Source organism: Mesocricetus auratus, unplaced genomic scaffold, assembly GCF_017639785.1.
Source record: "Mesocricetus auratus isolate SY011 unplaced genomic scaffold, BCM_Maur_2.0 Super-Scaffold_100691, whole genome shotgun sequence".
Classification (NCBI taxonomy): Eukaryota; Metazoa; Chordata; class Mammalia; order Rodentia; family Cricetidae; genus Mesocricetus; species Mesocricetus auratus.
In genome coordinates this window covers 47773529-47789672 of record NW_024429267.1, presented here as the reverse complement: position 1 = coordinate 47789672, position 16144 = coordinate 47773529, and the positions used below count along the sequence as shown (strand labels likewise).

At 45.9% G+C, this 16144-nt stretch overlaps 2 protein-coding genes across 3 annotated transcripts in view; one reads left to right on the top strand and one right to left on the bottom strand.

The window, feature by feature from the left end:
* The window catches only part of Klhl18 (kelch like family member 18), a 57228-nt gene that overhangs the window by 27137 nt on the left and 13947 nt on the right, over positions 1-16144 (top strand). For both annotated transcript variants that reach the window (XM_005074984.4, XM_013117087.3), the window contains exon 4: positions 5767-5965. In XM_005074984.4, coding sequence (XP_005075041.2) covers positions 5767-5965 — 199 coding nt within the window. The remainder of the gene's footprint in view (positions 1-5766; positions 5966-16144) is intronic.
* Positions 7976-10744, bottom strand: LOC101829690 (neutrophilic granule protein). The gene is given in 4 exon segments (XM_040739526.1): positions 7976-8255; positions 8713-8799; positions 9597-9698; positions 10470-10744. Coding segments are annotated over 4 exon segments (510 nt in total). The 5' UTR covers positions 10647-10744; the 3' UTR covers positions 7976-8111.

Below are 16144 nucleotides of genomic sequence, written 5' to 3'. Positions count from 1 at the left end.
TTTTGAGAATTTTTTACATGAGTTCCGTATTTACATCTTTTTGTCTTGTTTTGTTGTTCTTTGAGACAGGGTTTCTCTGTGTAGCCCTGACTGTCCTAGAATTCTCTCTGTAGACCAGACTGGCCTTGAACTCACATGGATCCACCTATTTCTGCCTTCCAAGTGCTGGGATTAAAGGCCCACCACCGCCTGGCTTATATCATTTTCATCCGCACTGCAACTCCTCCCGTGCCCCCAACTCCCTCTCAAATTATGACTTTTTCTTTGTGTGTGTGTGAGTGAGAGAGAGAGAGAGAGAGAGAGAGAGAGAGAGAGAGAGAGAGAGAGAGAGAGAGAGAGAGAGAGAGAGAATATGTTTAAATGCCTGCTGAGTCCATTTAGTGTTGCTTATGATCCAGCTAATTTCTCACTTAACTAATTAGTTTATTTGGCACTCCTGAACTGTTTCATAGCCATCTCCATGTTTAACAAATGTCTTGACCTTTTCATACCGCAGCTCATTCAGAGCTCACCTACGTTTCTGTCCCCTTCTGTTCACCGGGAGCAGTCATCATGCAGTCTTTTAGAGTGCCGGCCGGGAACTATACCCCCACTATTTCTGCTTCTTGGCAAAGGGTTTCATGGGTTCCTCTGTGGTCTTTAACTGATCAGATACATCTCTTCCTTCCCCCTTAGGGGGACAGCGCTGTCATAAACTAAAAACCATGTAATCCCCAGAGATTTGGAGATGAAAGTTAGTGCTGGGCCAGACACAGGCAGAGAAAACCAGAGGAGCACCTCGGTGCGTGTTCTTCCTGGCCCAGGGTCCATGCTCAGCCTGATGATCAGCATCCCTTCATTCTCAGAGCTGCCCTCCCCTCCCCCATTCCCACTCTACCCTTACTACTCACTGAGGCTGGCTGTGGCTCCTGCAGACTGACCACATCCTACTTTCGTGAAGTCCATGAACATTACTGAGCACTGCCAAATGCACACCCACATATAGTCATGGTAGTGATGCCTCCAATGTAAAGATGCATATCTGCTACCTGCAGGGCAAACAGTTTTACCTTGAGGTCAATGGCTCTATGTTTGGTGTTGCCAATGGAAACCTTGTAGTTAGTGACATTACAGCTCCAGAGCCAGGCTTGTCCCAGGATGGACACATACCACAAGCGCCTGGGGGGGGGGGGAGCTTGATTGACGTCTTTGTTCTCATAGAATTGCAAAGTGGCTTTCAGATGGTGTGGGTGCTTCCAGTCACCATTCTTACACCTCCGCCAAGGGAGGACAGCTCCACCTAGGGGCTCCTGAGGTCATCACTCAAATTCATTTAAGGCTCTTAAACACCACTGAGCAGGACGTGATGGTGCACACCTTTAATCCCAGCACTCAGGAGGCAGAGGCGGGCGGATCTATATGAGTACAGCCTGATGTCCTTACCGAGTGCCAGGCCAGGCCAGGTCTAGACACTGAGACTCTATCTCAAATGAACAACAAAGATGCCGGACAGTTTTTCCTTTTCTTCTTGAGATAGGTCTCACCATGTGACCCAGGCTGACCTTAAAGTCATGGCGGTCCTCCTGCCCTCACCTCCCAAGTGCTGGGGTTATAGGTGTGTTCCACCTCACCTGGCCGAAGGGGTTAGTTTGTCTAAACCAGTGCAGTTTTTACTTGTGTTAGTCACATATGAGGAACAAGTGTCTCAGCTTAAAACCTGATGTTTCAAGCCTGTGTTGAATTGTTGAGTGGATTTTCATTCATGCCTGCAGGGCCTGTTCTGAGGCCCAGGCCTCTACTTCATTACTGCCTTCCTCCCTTGCCATGAGCCCCAGAGGTTTGGCCTGCTTTCTGTTTTCTCTCGAGTAATTTTCAGTTTCCAACTCCTCCTCCTCCTCCTCTTTTTTTTTTTTTTTTTTTTTTTTTTTTTTGGTTGTTGTTGTTGTTTGTTTTTGAGACAGGGTTTCTCTGTGGCTTTGGAGGCTGTCCTGGAACTCACTCTGTGGACTAGGCTGGTCTTGAACTCACAGAGATCTGCTTCCAGCTCCCTTCTTCCATGTACATTTGAAGACAAATGTGGGCTTCGTTGTTTGAAGGTTTGGATGCCAATGCCTGGAGGAAACCACTCTGGGCGAGAGGGCACAGAGAGGCTGCACTGACAGCATCTCCTACCCTCCCCACCCCCCCAGCCTATCGGCTCTTCTACCAGCTGCCTCCTCTACCCAGAGGTTGCAGTTGATTTTTTTTTTTTCTCTGTGGCCCTTTTCCTAGCCTGCAGATACGTGAGCCTCCTGGTTTTGTTTTGTTTGTTTATTTGTTTTCTTTGTTTGGTTGGTTGCTTTTCTTTCTTTTTTTTTTTTTTTTTTTTTTTTTTTGGTTTTTCGAGACAGGGTTTCTCTGTATTGTTTTGGAGGCTGTCGGTCCAGCCTGGCCTTGAACTCACAGAGATCCGCCTGCCTCTGCCTCCCGAGTGATGGGATTAAAGGCGTGCGCCACCACCACCAGGCTGGTTGGTTGCTTTTTCTTTTTTTTCTTTTTTTCTTTTTTTTTTTTTTTTGGTTGGTTGCTTTTTCAACACAAGATTTCTCCATGTAGCCCTGGCCATCCTTGACCAGGTTGACCACAAACTCAGAGATTTGCCTGTCTCTGTCTCCAGAGTGCTAAAATTAAAGGTGTGCATCACCACTGCCCAGTGGGCCTCCTCGGTTTTTGTTTGTTTTTTGTTTGGTTGGGGGGATTGGTTGGTTGCTTGGTTGGTTGGTTGGTTGGTGTTTTTTCAAGACAGGGTTTCTCTGTATTGTTTTGGAACCTGTCCTGGAACTCACTCTGTAGACCAGGCTAGCCTTGAATTTACAGAGATCCACCTGTCTCTGCTTCCCAAGTGCTGGGATTAAAGGCATGCACCACTACCTCCTGGCTTCCTCCTGGTTTTTAGATGAGCACTGGCATGAGTTTCTGCAACCTTTCTCTCAGAACTAGATTGTTTTGGTGGTTCTTTTTCCACTTGAGGTATTAGGGAGTCAAACCCAAGGCCTTCTACATGGTAAGTGCTCTACCACTATGTTGTTTTTATCTAAGTTATTCTATTTGCCAGTAAAAACTCAGGAGTCAGATGCTGGGGTGAAAACCTGCTAGCTCAGATTGACCAAGAAGCAACCAGCTGACCTTCCTTTTTGGTCAGAGACCTAGCAAGAAAGCATCTCTCCACCCGTCCCAAACCAAAAAGACCTGAGAATCTAACACCCTCCCTGCTCCTTCCTGTGCATCTCTATCCATCTCCCTGGATCCTCTGTACTCTCCATGGCTACTTCTTGCCTACTAGTTCCTGGCTCCACCCCTGATCCAAGGTTAATTTTATTAACACAGTCTTGGAGTTTCACAGTGTGATCAATATCCCCCAATACCATTGAGCTTCATTGCCAGTCTTCAGCTAGACTAAAGCTCAAATGTGTCAGTGACACAAGTCAGCGACTGCCCTGCAGATCCCGGGTCTCTGTCTTCAGTAGTGTGTGGTACCAATGCAGTCTCGTTACTGACAAATTGAGCTGTCGGTGAAGAAGGTGGCTGTGTGGGGGCGGCTCTGTTTCCCTTTGGCTTTATTTCCCTGTCTTCATCCTCCTGGATGAGCCTCTTGCTGTGTGGCCACTGCATCTTCCATTTCCATTGCAGCCCCCGGGTTCCCATCCCATACTCTGTCATGTCAGGTACAGTAGCATAGTTCACTTAGGAGGGTGTGATTGGTGCGCCCTATTAAATCAGGTTGATCAAGGTACAGGAATCCTAACCCGAGGAGAGAGTGGACAGGAATGCCAGTAGGTATGCAGCTCATTCTTTCTCTATCTGTGGGTAGGTTCTGTTCAGCTCCCAGTGTGTAGTGTGTTCGAGAATAAAAAAAAAAAAAGAAAAAGAAAAAAACCAATAGAAACTAAAAGAGCAGCAGCTTCTTACCAGGCAATGGGCCAGTACTTTTGCCTACAGTCATTTTGTTTCTTGTGTTTGTGTGCACACACATGTAAACTGTGTCTGTGGGTACTCTTAGAGGTCAGAAGAAAGCATTGAATCCCCTGAAACTGGAGCTCACGTGATTCTCCTGGGACTACAAGGCACATTACAAGGCACATACCACCATACCCGGCTCCCACGTTCTTTCTTAATCATAGCTCTAGCCCTAATAGGTGCAAAATTGTCATCCTCCCTCTCTCTCTCCTCCCCCCCCCCTCTCTCCTGAGTCTCTGTGTAACAGCTCTGGTGTCCTGGAATGTCATCATCTTTTCTGTTTTCTTTTTCTTTCTTTCTTTCTTTTTTTTAATTTTTTTGAGACAGGTTTCTCTGTAGCTTTGGGCCTGTCCTGGAACTCACAGAGATCTGCCTGCCTCAGCCTCCTGAGTGCTGGGATTAAAGGTGTGCAGTACTACCACCCAGCCGTCATCATCTTTTTTATATGGGAGAATTAATGACACTCTGTGAGCTCAGGGAGTGTGCCCAGGTTCCTCAGAGAGGGACAGGCTCTGATGAGTGCAGGTCTGCCATGGTGTTACAGCAAGAACCCTGACTTCAGTCTCAGCATCTCCAATCACTTGTCAAAGGACTGGGAACAATTCCTTGGTTTCCCTGGACCTCTGTCTTCCCCTATAAAAAGAGAGAAATCCACAGGGTTGATTTTTTAAAAAAAGATTCTTTATGTATGGCTGTTTGTCTGTCTGAATGCGTGGGTGCCTACGTGCCTGCATGCGTGCCTGCGTGCATGCATGTCATGTGTGTGTAGGTGCCCTCTGAGACCAGAAGAGGACATTAGATCTCTTGGAGCTGGAATTACATGAGGTTGTGAAACACCAAATGTGGCTACCAGAGTCTGAACTCAAATTCTCTAGAACAGTAAATGCTCTTAACCTCTGAGCCATCTTTCCAGTCCTTCAAAAGCATCATTAAGCAACTGAAGATGGAGTTCACTGATAGACTGTTTGCCTACATGTACAAGGTCCTGGATTCAGTCGGCAGCACCTCAGAAAAGTTCAAACGGGGAACTGGAAGGATGGTTCAGCAGTTAAGAGCACCTGCTGCTCTTCCAAAGAGTTTAATTCCCGGCACCCACACAGGGCAGCTGTCAGCTGCCTGTAACCACGGCACCAGGGGATCCAACTCCTCTGTCTGCACACATGTGCACATACTCACACAGAGACACATAATTAAAGGTGATAAAGTTAAATCTTTAAAAGTATAATGATTCTGCAGAATGGGTATACAAAGTCTAGCAAAGTATGTTAGTCACTAAAGTGATAAACTAATAATAATTGCTGCTGCTGTTTCTAGAGGCTTGAACTCTTAGGTTCATGGAGCTTCCCTCTACCTAAGAAAGCATGTAATGTTCGCTGTGTCAAAGAAGGTGTCTCTCCATGCCTTTCGTGCCTTCCCGGTGCCTAGAGGTAAAATAGTGCCCTGGCTACTCTCAGAGACCACAGCAGCTGGGTGTGGTGATGGGGTTTCCGAGGGCAAGCTTGCCTGTCTTTTCACCTGACGGCTGCTTCCCAGGACTCCTGAGGGTCCCCTCCACTTCCACGTGCAGAGCGCCATGCCCCAAGAAGCAAAGACTTATTGAGGCTAGCACATCTTAACTTAATGCCATTAGAAGTGAGTCAGGGAGGGGGTGCCTGATATCACAGGACTTCCAATAATGCTGGGAACAAAGTGTTACTTTTGTTCTGTGGCTGTACTCCAAACCATTTTGAGAATGATTGAAGATCACATTATTCCTTCCTCTAAACTTATTCTTTTCATCTTATGCCAAAGGCTTCACCCCAAAAATTGCCTGGGTGTGCGCCAGTTTGCTGAGACAATGATGTGTGCAGTGCTGTATGATGCAGCCAACAGCTTCATCCACCAGCACTTTGTGGAGGTGTCTCTGTCCGAAGAGTTCCTGGCCCTGCCCTTGGAAGACGTGCTTGAGCTGCTGTCTCGGGATGAGCTGAACGTGAAGTCAGAGGAACAGGTGCGTGAGCACAGCAGCAGTCTGTCCAGACAGAGGACACACTCCTTCCTTTCCTCCTCCCTCGCTCCCTCCCTCCTTCTCCCCTCCTTCCTCCCCTCCCTCCTTTCTTCCTTTCCTCCCTTCCTACCTCTTTGCTTCCTTCATTCCTTCTCTCCTTCCTTTTTTTCTTTAAACAAATGATGAATAGACAGTTTTTTAAATAATTTATTTAACCTCATGTTATGTACATTGGTGTGAAGGTATCAGATCCCCTGGAACTGTAGTTACTGACAGTTGTGAGCTGCCATGTGGGTGCTGGGAATTGAATCTGGGTCCTCTGGAAGAACAGGCAGTGCTCTTAATCGCCAAGTCATTTCTCCAGTCTGAATGTACAGTTTTTGTGTATTGTGGGGTTTGTTTTGTTACATGTGTTTTTCTAAATCCTTTCTTTTATTTTAGTATCAAAATAATATTATCTTTATCAGCTACATTTCCTTTATTGTTAGAGCTTAGTTTAACTTCAGTATTTATTATTAGGAATAATATTGCCATAAACTGAAAATCAAGCACTTGAAGTTGGAGTTGTTGTTGTTATGGTTAAGGCCAGAGAAATTATATACCTTTGACTGTTGGTGGAACTTTCCAGAGGTGGGGGGCATTGGTGATGCAAGAGAAACAGGAAAATGGTGGCTGAATGGTGTTCTGAAGTGAGGAGAATCAGAGTCTCAGGCAACTGGGATTGAGCACTAGATAGGAGCGAAAGCCATCTGCACCCATAGCAGCCCAGCAAGAGGCGGTGTGCACAGCCAGACAAGGGGGTAGGTATCTCCTGTTGACATTGTTCTGTGCTTTGTTTCCGTCTTCCCAGCTGAGAGTGAGCATGAGGGAATACTGGAAATCTGAGGGGAAGTGAAATGTATCAGATGAGTGTTGAGATTTGGAGAGGGCTTGCTAGGGAGCAGGGCCTGATGATCAGCTTAAGCTTAAAGTGCTCAGCTTTCTGGTATGTTCTCTGTCAGTGTTTTTTGGGTGCAAGTTTAGAATAAAAGGCACACTGAATTTCAAGAGCTGGATATTGTGGGTTGGAGAGATGGTTCAGTGGTAAAGAGCCCATTTTCTTGTCGTGTTCCCAGCAAATCTCTTGTGTAACATGGCTCCCTGCTGCCAGGCTGCCTTTTCCCTCAGAGCTGTAAAATTTATACCCTTCTGCTGGGATTAAAGGCATGTGCCACCACCACCAGAATGTATGTATGTATGTATGTGTGTATGTGTGTATTTGCTGGCAGAATCTCACTGTGTCACCACTGCTAGTCTGTGACGCTCAAAATCATTGCCTTTTGTGAATGCAGATGAAGAACTCATTGTGGAGTCCATGGGTTCTGGGCAGCTGTTTTTTGGGATCAACAGAGAGCCAGGTAGACAGAGAAGAGCTGTGAATGCACAGTCCTCCCAGAGGACCCATGTTTGGTTTCCTCGTGTAGGGTGGCTTAAAACTGCCTGGAACATTAGCTTCAGGGAATCTAAAACCTTCTTCTGTCATAGGCGCGCGGAAGCGCGCGCGGGCACACACACACACACATACACACACACACGCACACACACACACACACGCACGCACACACAGGCGCACACACACACATACATATCCCTCTGTGAAATTGGGAAGTTCTTGAAAGCTGTTTATAACCGTCTTACATGGTGGAGTTACTGGTAAAGCAAATGAAAGGTCTTTTCTTCTTGGAGTGGTCAAGAAAAGTTGAAATAAAAGCAGAGACTGTTCCAGAGAAGAGCAGAGGGCTCACAAGGATAGTGAGTGTGGAGACAGATTGGGGAGAGCTGTCAGTGAAGGACATTGAATACAGAGTAAGAAGTCTGTTCAGCCAGGCAGTGGTGGTACACGACTTTAACCCTAGCACTCAGGAAGCAGGCAAATCTCTGAGTTTGACGTTCGTTTGTTCTACAGAGTAAGTTCTAGGACAGACAGGGCTACATAGAGAAACCCTGTCTCAAACAAACAGAAAAATAGAAGCATAGCATCTTATCTTGTGTTTATGGGAGCCCTCCTGGGAAGTGCAGACAGCAGGGTCCTGGAGACAGCATAGGGAGACCGGTAGTGGGGAAGAGGAGGGCATAGAGGCAAGCAGAGCCTCCCCTCCCTTCTCCAGCTCTAGAAATTACGAAGGATGTTATTGATGATGTCAAACTTGGCATTTTCATAAATGTTTCTGATCTCCGGGGGAAAATCTTTGACCTGCTCCTTCTCAGAGACATCCTACACACTGTAATCAGAAAACTCCTTCACTGAGGCACCCTGTGGGAGAGATGCCACACAGTCACCACCATCACAGTGGATGGTGTCCAGCATACCTGTGCTCTTCCCCTAAAGGACAGGGTGAGGCGGCAGAGGCACCAGCTACAAGGTCGGGCGTGATGGGACACAGAGGCCTGGGCAGATCTGGATTAAGAGGAGCTGGGCTCCCACTGGCTGTCTTGATGAGGCCAGGGAATTGATGTTGCAGAGCACCAGTCCCCTCTAGAACTCTTCCAGGCCCCTCCTCTGCTAACAGTGGGAAGGTCTAAGCCATGCGGACACAGCACATGCCACACCTTTCCACACGCTTGCTGCAAAGGGCTTGGGTGGTTGTTCCCAGATAAGAGCCTGTGTGTGGGGGCTTACACAGTCAACTCAGTGCCTCTCCCAGAGCCCAAGAGAGAGCGCAGGGGGCGGGTAACCTCAGGGTTAGCCTCTGGGGCAGCAAGCTGCTCACCTCTCTACTGCAATCCCTGTCACAGCTCAAGGTCAAAGAGGTTGAACGCCTCCTTCTGAGGAATTGACCTGTGCAGTCTCGCTCCTCCTGTAAGGGGGGATGGGACAGAAGCTAGAGGCATCTTATCACATTTCTGGAGAGGGGTCCTCACTGTCCTCAAACCAGAGATGCAAACCAGAGCCAGCGAACAGGATTGCACAGCCGCTAATGTAAACAACAGGGCATCCATACAGTCAATAGAACTTCTCATGTCCAGAGAAAACCATGTTTGTTGAAGGTCCTGGGTGAAGACACATAACAGCTGATGCCTGTCCCTGGGAAATGAGGTTGTGAGCCAGTAAATGGAACCATTGCTTTAAGTGTGAATGGTAAAAGAACATTTGAAATATGTTACTTCCTAGTTCTGTTTCTAAAAGCAACATCTCTAGGTGGATTACAGCCACCCTTTGTCATTTTCTCTGTTTTATGTCTAGCAGTTTTAGCATGTGACCCTCCTCCCACACCGTTTTGGGTGGCATTGGGAATCAAACCCAGGGCCTTGCACTTGCGAAGCAAGACTACCACTGAGATACACGTTGCTATTTTAGTAGTAACTGAAATACTTTATAGTAAGAAAAGGTATTTAAAAGTCTGGTTTTGTTTTTCCTAAGTATAATTTGGGAGTGTGAGAGTGCATGCCTGTAGAGTCAGCTCTGTTCGCCGTGTCAGTTCCAGGGTCTCTGTATGCACTAAGGCAATTCAGAAGCCACACATGTGGTTTAGAAAAAGACTTCAAGTTAAAATTGCTGCTGGTGAAGTGGCCGAGTGATATGGATGGAGCCAAGGAAGCAGAGAACTTGTGTTCCTCCACAAGGCAGTCTGGGAGCTGGGAGAAGGAGACTCACCCCATCCTCCAGGAAGTTGCAGTTTCTAGGCTGCCTTTCCGGATTGGAGATGCACTCTGTCTCTTTAATCCTGAACTCCAATGAGATACTGATAGCGGAGAACTAAGGAAGGAACAGAGAACTCATGACCATCTCTCTTCTACAGATTCCGGAGCAGAGCACAGAGGGGTTAGGTGATACTGCCTTGTCAGCCTAGTCCATGTCTACACTGTCTGCCACAGTCTGGGGCCTATTAAACGGCCATAACAGAGACCTGAAGGGTACAGTCAGGGGGTGTGGTGGCACATGCCTGAATCCCAGCACTCAGGAGGCAGAGGCAGGCAGGTCTCTGTGAGTTCAAGGCCAGCCTGGTCTACATAGCAAGTTGCAGGCCACCCAGCATTACATAGATGAAGTAAGGGTACAGTTGGGCATGGTGCACACACCTGTAGTCTCAACACTTGGGAGGTGGAGTCAGGAGGATCAGGAGTTCAAGATCAGGCAGACTCCATTACATTTTGGTTGAAAAGGGAGAGGTTATAGTCTTTACTGCAAATGGCTGTATGACACTTTTTGATTTTCCTTCAGCATCGTCCTGTATAAAACAGGAATCAAAGTTCCTTTCCATCAAGTCTCATGCAAGGAGACAGGCTGACAGTACAGACTTATCCTAACTGTGAGTAGCAGAAATGGCTGGCCTAGAAGTCATTACATAGCTGAGACTAATTATAAACCTCTGATCCTCCTGCCTCCACATGCGGAGTGCTGGGGTTCAAGTCCAGGGTTCTATGCATGCAAGACAAACACCCTACAAACTGAACTACATGTCCAGTCCCCAAGTAAGAGAAACCTTCTACACTGCCTGTGTCCCAGGCTGGGGTGGCAGACACTCACCTGACCAGATGGCTGGGGGGCATCTACCAGGCGAAAGAGGGACTTTCCTGGACGCCCATTGTTGTATGCCTCTATGGCCCGGTCAACAATATCCTCATATCTTGGTGGGCGATGGGCTTCACAGGCTACCACAACTAAAGCCACCACCAACACAAATGCCTTCCACAACCTTGCCATTGTGTCTGACACATTACTTCTCTTGACTCCTTTTATTTAGGTGATCCTTAGGCTGCCTTGCCCAAGGACTGCTGGTGTCATAAATGGCTGATGGCTCCAGAATGGGGGCCCCTTCTTTACTTGGCTAGAAATCAAGTATTGGCCAATGTTATGAAACACTGTTAGCCAAGAGAGGCAAGGAGGTTTGGGCAATAGACCAGGACCTGGAAGTGAGTCTTACGCTAGAAACAAGAGACTTGTTTACAGACTGGGCATGCCTGTTCACTCTGGGTCTGAATGTCTCTGCTGGCCCCCTCCAGACCTTTCTCTACCTAGCTATTCTGCCCAGAACCCATGGAGTCCACATTGAGTTCTTCATCTGGGTTCACAAAGAGGCAACCGTGTTGAGGCTGCACTCGGGGATACTCACAGTGTCACACACATTTTAAAAATATGTCAGCTGTAAACCTCTCAAGGTCATTACTTCTTGGCCTTTAAAATTGTTTATGGACTGGATATGGTGGCACACATTTTTAATCCCAGTACTTGGAAGACAGAGCCAGGTAGTTCTCTGTGAGTTCAAGGCCTGGTTTCCAAAGTGAGTTTCAGGCCAGCCAGGGCTACAAAATAAGACTCTGTCTAGAACATTCAGCTGTGCTATTAATTCTCTAGTATGACTGTTCTCCAGTTTCTTTATGTGGGCACTTAGTGCTATGAACTTTCCTCTCAGCACTGCTTTCAAAGTGTCCCATAAGTTTGTGTATGTTGTGTCTTCATTCTCATTGAATTCCAGGAAGTCTTTACTTTCTTTTTTTATTTCTTCCTTTACCCAGGGATGGTGCAATTGTGCATTGTTCAATTTCCATGAGTTTGTAGGGTTTCTGCGATTTGTGTTATTGTTGAATTCTAATTTTAATGCATGGTGGTCTGATAAGATACAGGGGGTTATTCCAATTTTTTTGTATCTGTGGAGATTTGCTATGTTTCCTATTATGTGGTCAATTTTAGAGAAGGTTCCATGTGGCACCGAGAAGAAGGTATATCCCTTTGTGTTTGGGTGGAATGTTCTATAGATGTCTGTTAAATCCAGTTGGGTCATAACTTCTATTAGTTCTTTTGTTTCTTTGTTAAGTTTCTGTCTGGAAGTCCTGTCTAGCGGTGAGAGCGGAGTGTTGAAGTCTCCTACTATTAGTGTGTGAGATTTTATGTGCAATTTGAGCTTTAGTAATGTTTCTTTCACGAATGTAGATGCCTCTGTATTTGGGGCGTAGATGTTTAAAATTGAGACTTCATCTTGATGGACTTTTCCTTTGATGAATATGAAGTGTCCTTCTTCATCTCTTTTGATTGATTTTAATTTGAAGTCTAGTTTGTTAGATATTAGGATTGCTACACTCGCTTGTTTCTTGGGACCGTTTGATTGGAAGATCTTTTCCCAACCCTTTACTCTGAGATAACGTCTGTCTTTGATGTTGAGATGTGTTTCTTGTATGAAGCAGAAGGAAGGATTCTGTCTTCGTATCTATTCTGCTAGTCTGTGTCTTTTTATAGGCAAGTTGAGGCCGTTGACATTGAGGGATATTAATGGCCATTGATTGATGATTCTTGTTTGTGCTTGATTTATTGTTAGTGAAGTTATTTTTCTTTTTTCTTTTGGTGTTTTGTAAAGTGGGATTATATATTGCCTGTGTCTTTGTGAGTGTAGTTATCTTCCTTGGATCTAGGTTTTCCTTCTAGCACTTTCTGTAGAGCTGGATTCATGGCTCTGTCATGGAATATTTTGTTTTCTCTATCTATGGTAATTGAAAGCTTTGCTAGATATAGTAGTCTGGGCTGGCATCCTTGTTCCCTTAGCGTTTGTGGGACATCTGTCCAGGATCTTCTGGCTTTCATCGTTTACATTGAGAAGTCAGGTGTAATTCGGATACGTCTGCCTTTGTATGTTACTTGGCCTTTTTCTTTAGCTGCTCTTAATATTTTCTCTTTATTCTGTAGGTTTGATGTTTTGATTATTATATGACGAGGTGACTTCTTTTTCTGGTCCAGCCTATTTGGTGTTCTGTAAGATTCTTGTATTTTCATAGGCATATCCTTCTTTAGGTTAGGGAAGTTTTCTTCTATGATTTTGTTGAATATGTTTTCTGTATTTCTTTGTCTTCTTCTATATCTATTATTCTCAGGTTTGGCTTCTTCACGGTGCCCCATATTTCCTGGATATTTTGTGTTAGGGATTTGTTGGTTTTGATATTTTCTTTGGTTGATGACTGTATATCCTCTAATGAGTCTTCAACACCTGAGATTATCTCTTCTATCTCTTGTATTCTGTTGGTGATACTTGCATCTGTAGTTCCTTATCGTTTACCCAGCTTTTCTATTTCCAGCATCCCCTCGTTCTGTGTTTTCTTTATCGTTTCTATTTCAGCTTTCAATCCTTCAACTGTTTGAGTTGTTTCCTTCATTTTTTTGGTTGTTTTTTCTTGGTGCTCTTTAGATTCTTTAAGATATTTGTTTATTTCTTGAATTTTCCCCCCATTTTATGGACTTTTTTGTTTGTTTTTTTCTTCTATTTTTTAAGGGATTTCCTCATTTCTTCTTTGAGGGTCTCTATCATCTTCATAAAATAATTTTTAAGGTCTGTCTCCTCTGCTTCATTTATGTAGTGCTTTTCAGGTCTTGCTGGTATTGGTTCCCTAGATTCTGGTGGAGTCATGTTGGTCTTTCTATTGCTGAGTGAGCTCTTATTCTGTCTTCTTCCCATCTCTTCTTCCAGTGGGTGCTGGTGGGGTCTTTCCGTCTCCACTGGCTTCCTTCCTTCCTTAAGCTGAAGCTGGGGTTGCCGGAGTTTGGGACCTGGAAAGGCTGATGTCTTTCCTGTGTGGGCGGGTCTTCTGGATGCCAGGAGTGGCCCTGGACGATTGAGGGGATGGGTGTTGGGCAGGGGATGGGGAGTGTCTCCGCCAGAGACCCAAGCTCTCCCAAAGCTGGGCTTGCCGGAGTTTGGGGCCTGGAAGGGCTGATGGTAAGACTCTGTCTTTAAGAATAAAATGGAGGTATGGTATGGTGGTGTACACCTTTAATCCCAGCACTTGGGAGGCAGAGGTAGGAGGGTATAAGTGTTACAGCTATAAGGGGAAAGGCATCCTGGCAGTAGGGAGCCAAGTCACACAAGAGATTTATTGGAAAAGAGACAAGAAAATGGCTGCCTCTGTTTGGGAGAGTTGGGGAGAAGCAGCAAAGATCTGAGGAGGAGGCAGGCTTTATAGAGTTTCTTATGGAGAGCAGAACTTTCCAGGGTGGCATGGGATTTTGTGACCTGATCTTGGGGTAAGCCTAGGATTTGGCTGGAAGTCTGAGGGCAGGGTATGGCCACTGGAACCTCAGGGGTCTTACAGATGATCTCTGTGAGTTCAAGGTCAGCCTGTCCTACAGAGTAAGTTCCAGAAAGGGTGGACCTACACATTGAGGCCATGTCTCAATAAATAAATAAAATTTATTTACTTATTCAGTGCTATTATTTAGTATGTGCACATGTACACATAGCTGTAGCAGGAGTGTGGAAGTCTTCGAACAACTCTGTGGAATTGGTTCTTTTTTTCTGCCCTGTGGGTTCCAGGATTAAAGTCAGATACAGCAAGTCCCTTCCTCACTGCATGGTCTTGTCAGCCATTCTTGGTCTTTTGCTAAGATCAATATGAAATCTGAAAAACTGAGACCTGGTAATCCATGGTCCTCCATCCCTCACAGCTGTGGTATCAGCTTCACTGTGTTTGTCCATAGCAGCTCACAGCCCAGAGGACACGAGTTCCTGTGTGGGTTATAGGCCGTTCCAGGAAGCAGCTTGAAAGTGGAGACCCCACTGCTAGTGGGAATGGCCCCCAGCTTTTCAACCAGCCCATGGCTAAGGAGCCATTGTTCTTCTAAAGAGATCAGAGAGCAGGAGTGGAACCAGCCTGCCTCCATCTTAAGCTTAACAGTTGTCTTGCAGTAAAGACCAAATTAGATTCCTTCGTGTTTCTGATTAAACCTGTTTCTCAAGGATTGAATTATGCCCCACCTGTAACCTTACCTACAGATGGGTCTGTACTGCCTGTTCCAAGGAATGGCAACCATGTCTTTGTTTGGCATGGCTCATGTTAAGCAAATTTATTAAGACGTATAGCATCCTATTGGTCAGTGTTGGTGCATGGTCTTAATCCCAGCACTTGGGTTAAAGTTAAAGACTAACTTAGTCTACAGAGTGAGTTCCGAGTGGGTTCTAGGACAGCCAGGGTGACACAGAGAAATCCTATCTCGAAGAAGAACAATAACAAGAATGCCTTTTATATATTCTTTACTGGGGGTGGGGGCGATGGTTTGGGGTCAGCAGAAAGCTAAATCCAACAATGTGGCAAGATAACACAGGATAGGGATACCTCAAACACAGCTGCCTCTAGACTGATAACCACAGTCTTTCAGGGTAGAAAGCCTGTTTTCCAGGAACCAAAATTTATCATCTTGGCCTGGCCCCGGCCCCATACTGAGCCTTTGTGAGTTTGCCTCTGGAAAGGAATAGCACTAGAGTTCCTTTTATCTTTTCAACCTTGCCCCTGAGAAAGTCTGGGCTCATCTAGGACTTTCTAGGAGGCAACCCTTGGGATGTTAGCACAACCTCAGCTAAATTTTCTGAATATTTGGAGAGTTCCCACCCTTGATTAGTGACCAGTAGAGACATGGATCTGAGCTGTTAGCATGGACATAGAAGCCCCAACCTTCTGCTGCTAATCAGTGTGTCTTGTGGTGACTCACATGCATTTAAATGGCAATCTGTCAGGTATGATGGCTTTCAAAAAGTAATATTCTTGTGGTTGGAGGTATTAAGGAAGACTCCTAAGAGAATATATACCTTGAGCTAGACTTTAGAGAGTAGGGAGCAGACTTAAATAAAGAGAAGCAGGAAACGGCCAGCTTTGCTTGTGGGGCAGAGGACAGTGTAAGCAGAGGAACTGGCCTGGCCTGCCTGGTATAGAGAATGTAGAGCTGGTAGACTGCAAAAGCAGCAGGAAGGAAGAGAAATAGACATGTTGCTGTGATGTAGAAAGGGCATGAGAATGAGGGTCTGGAGACATGGTTCAGTGGTTAAGAGCACTGGCTGTTCTTCCAGAGGACCCAGGTTCAAATCCCAGCACCCACATGGCAGCTCCCAACTAACTCCAGTTCCAGGGAACCCAACACCTTCACACCAAAAATTTTAAATTTTAAAAAATGATAATGAAAGCCTGGAAGCTCTTACAGTAACCTAGGCTCACATTACAGAAGACTTGAAGGAAGCTTGCCATGCTCTCTCACAAGTGTCATCCCAGCACTTGGGAGGACCTTGAGTTCTTCTGGACCAGCCTGGGCTGCATAGACAACCCTGTCTCAGAAACACAAGAGTGGACCCAAGAGCATAGCTGGAGAAGTGGAAAGAAAGCTGTAGATTCCAGACTCCAGTAGGAGGAAAGCTGGATCGCCGGAGGACCTGTTCAGTATAGGCGGAGACT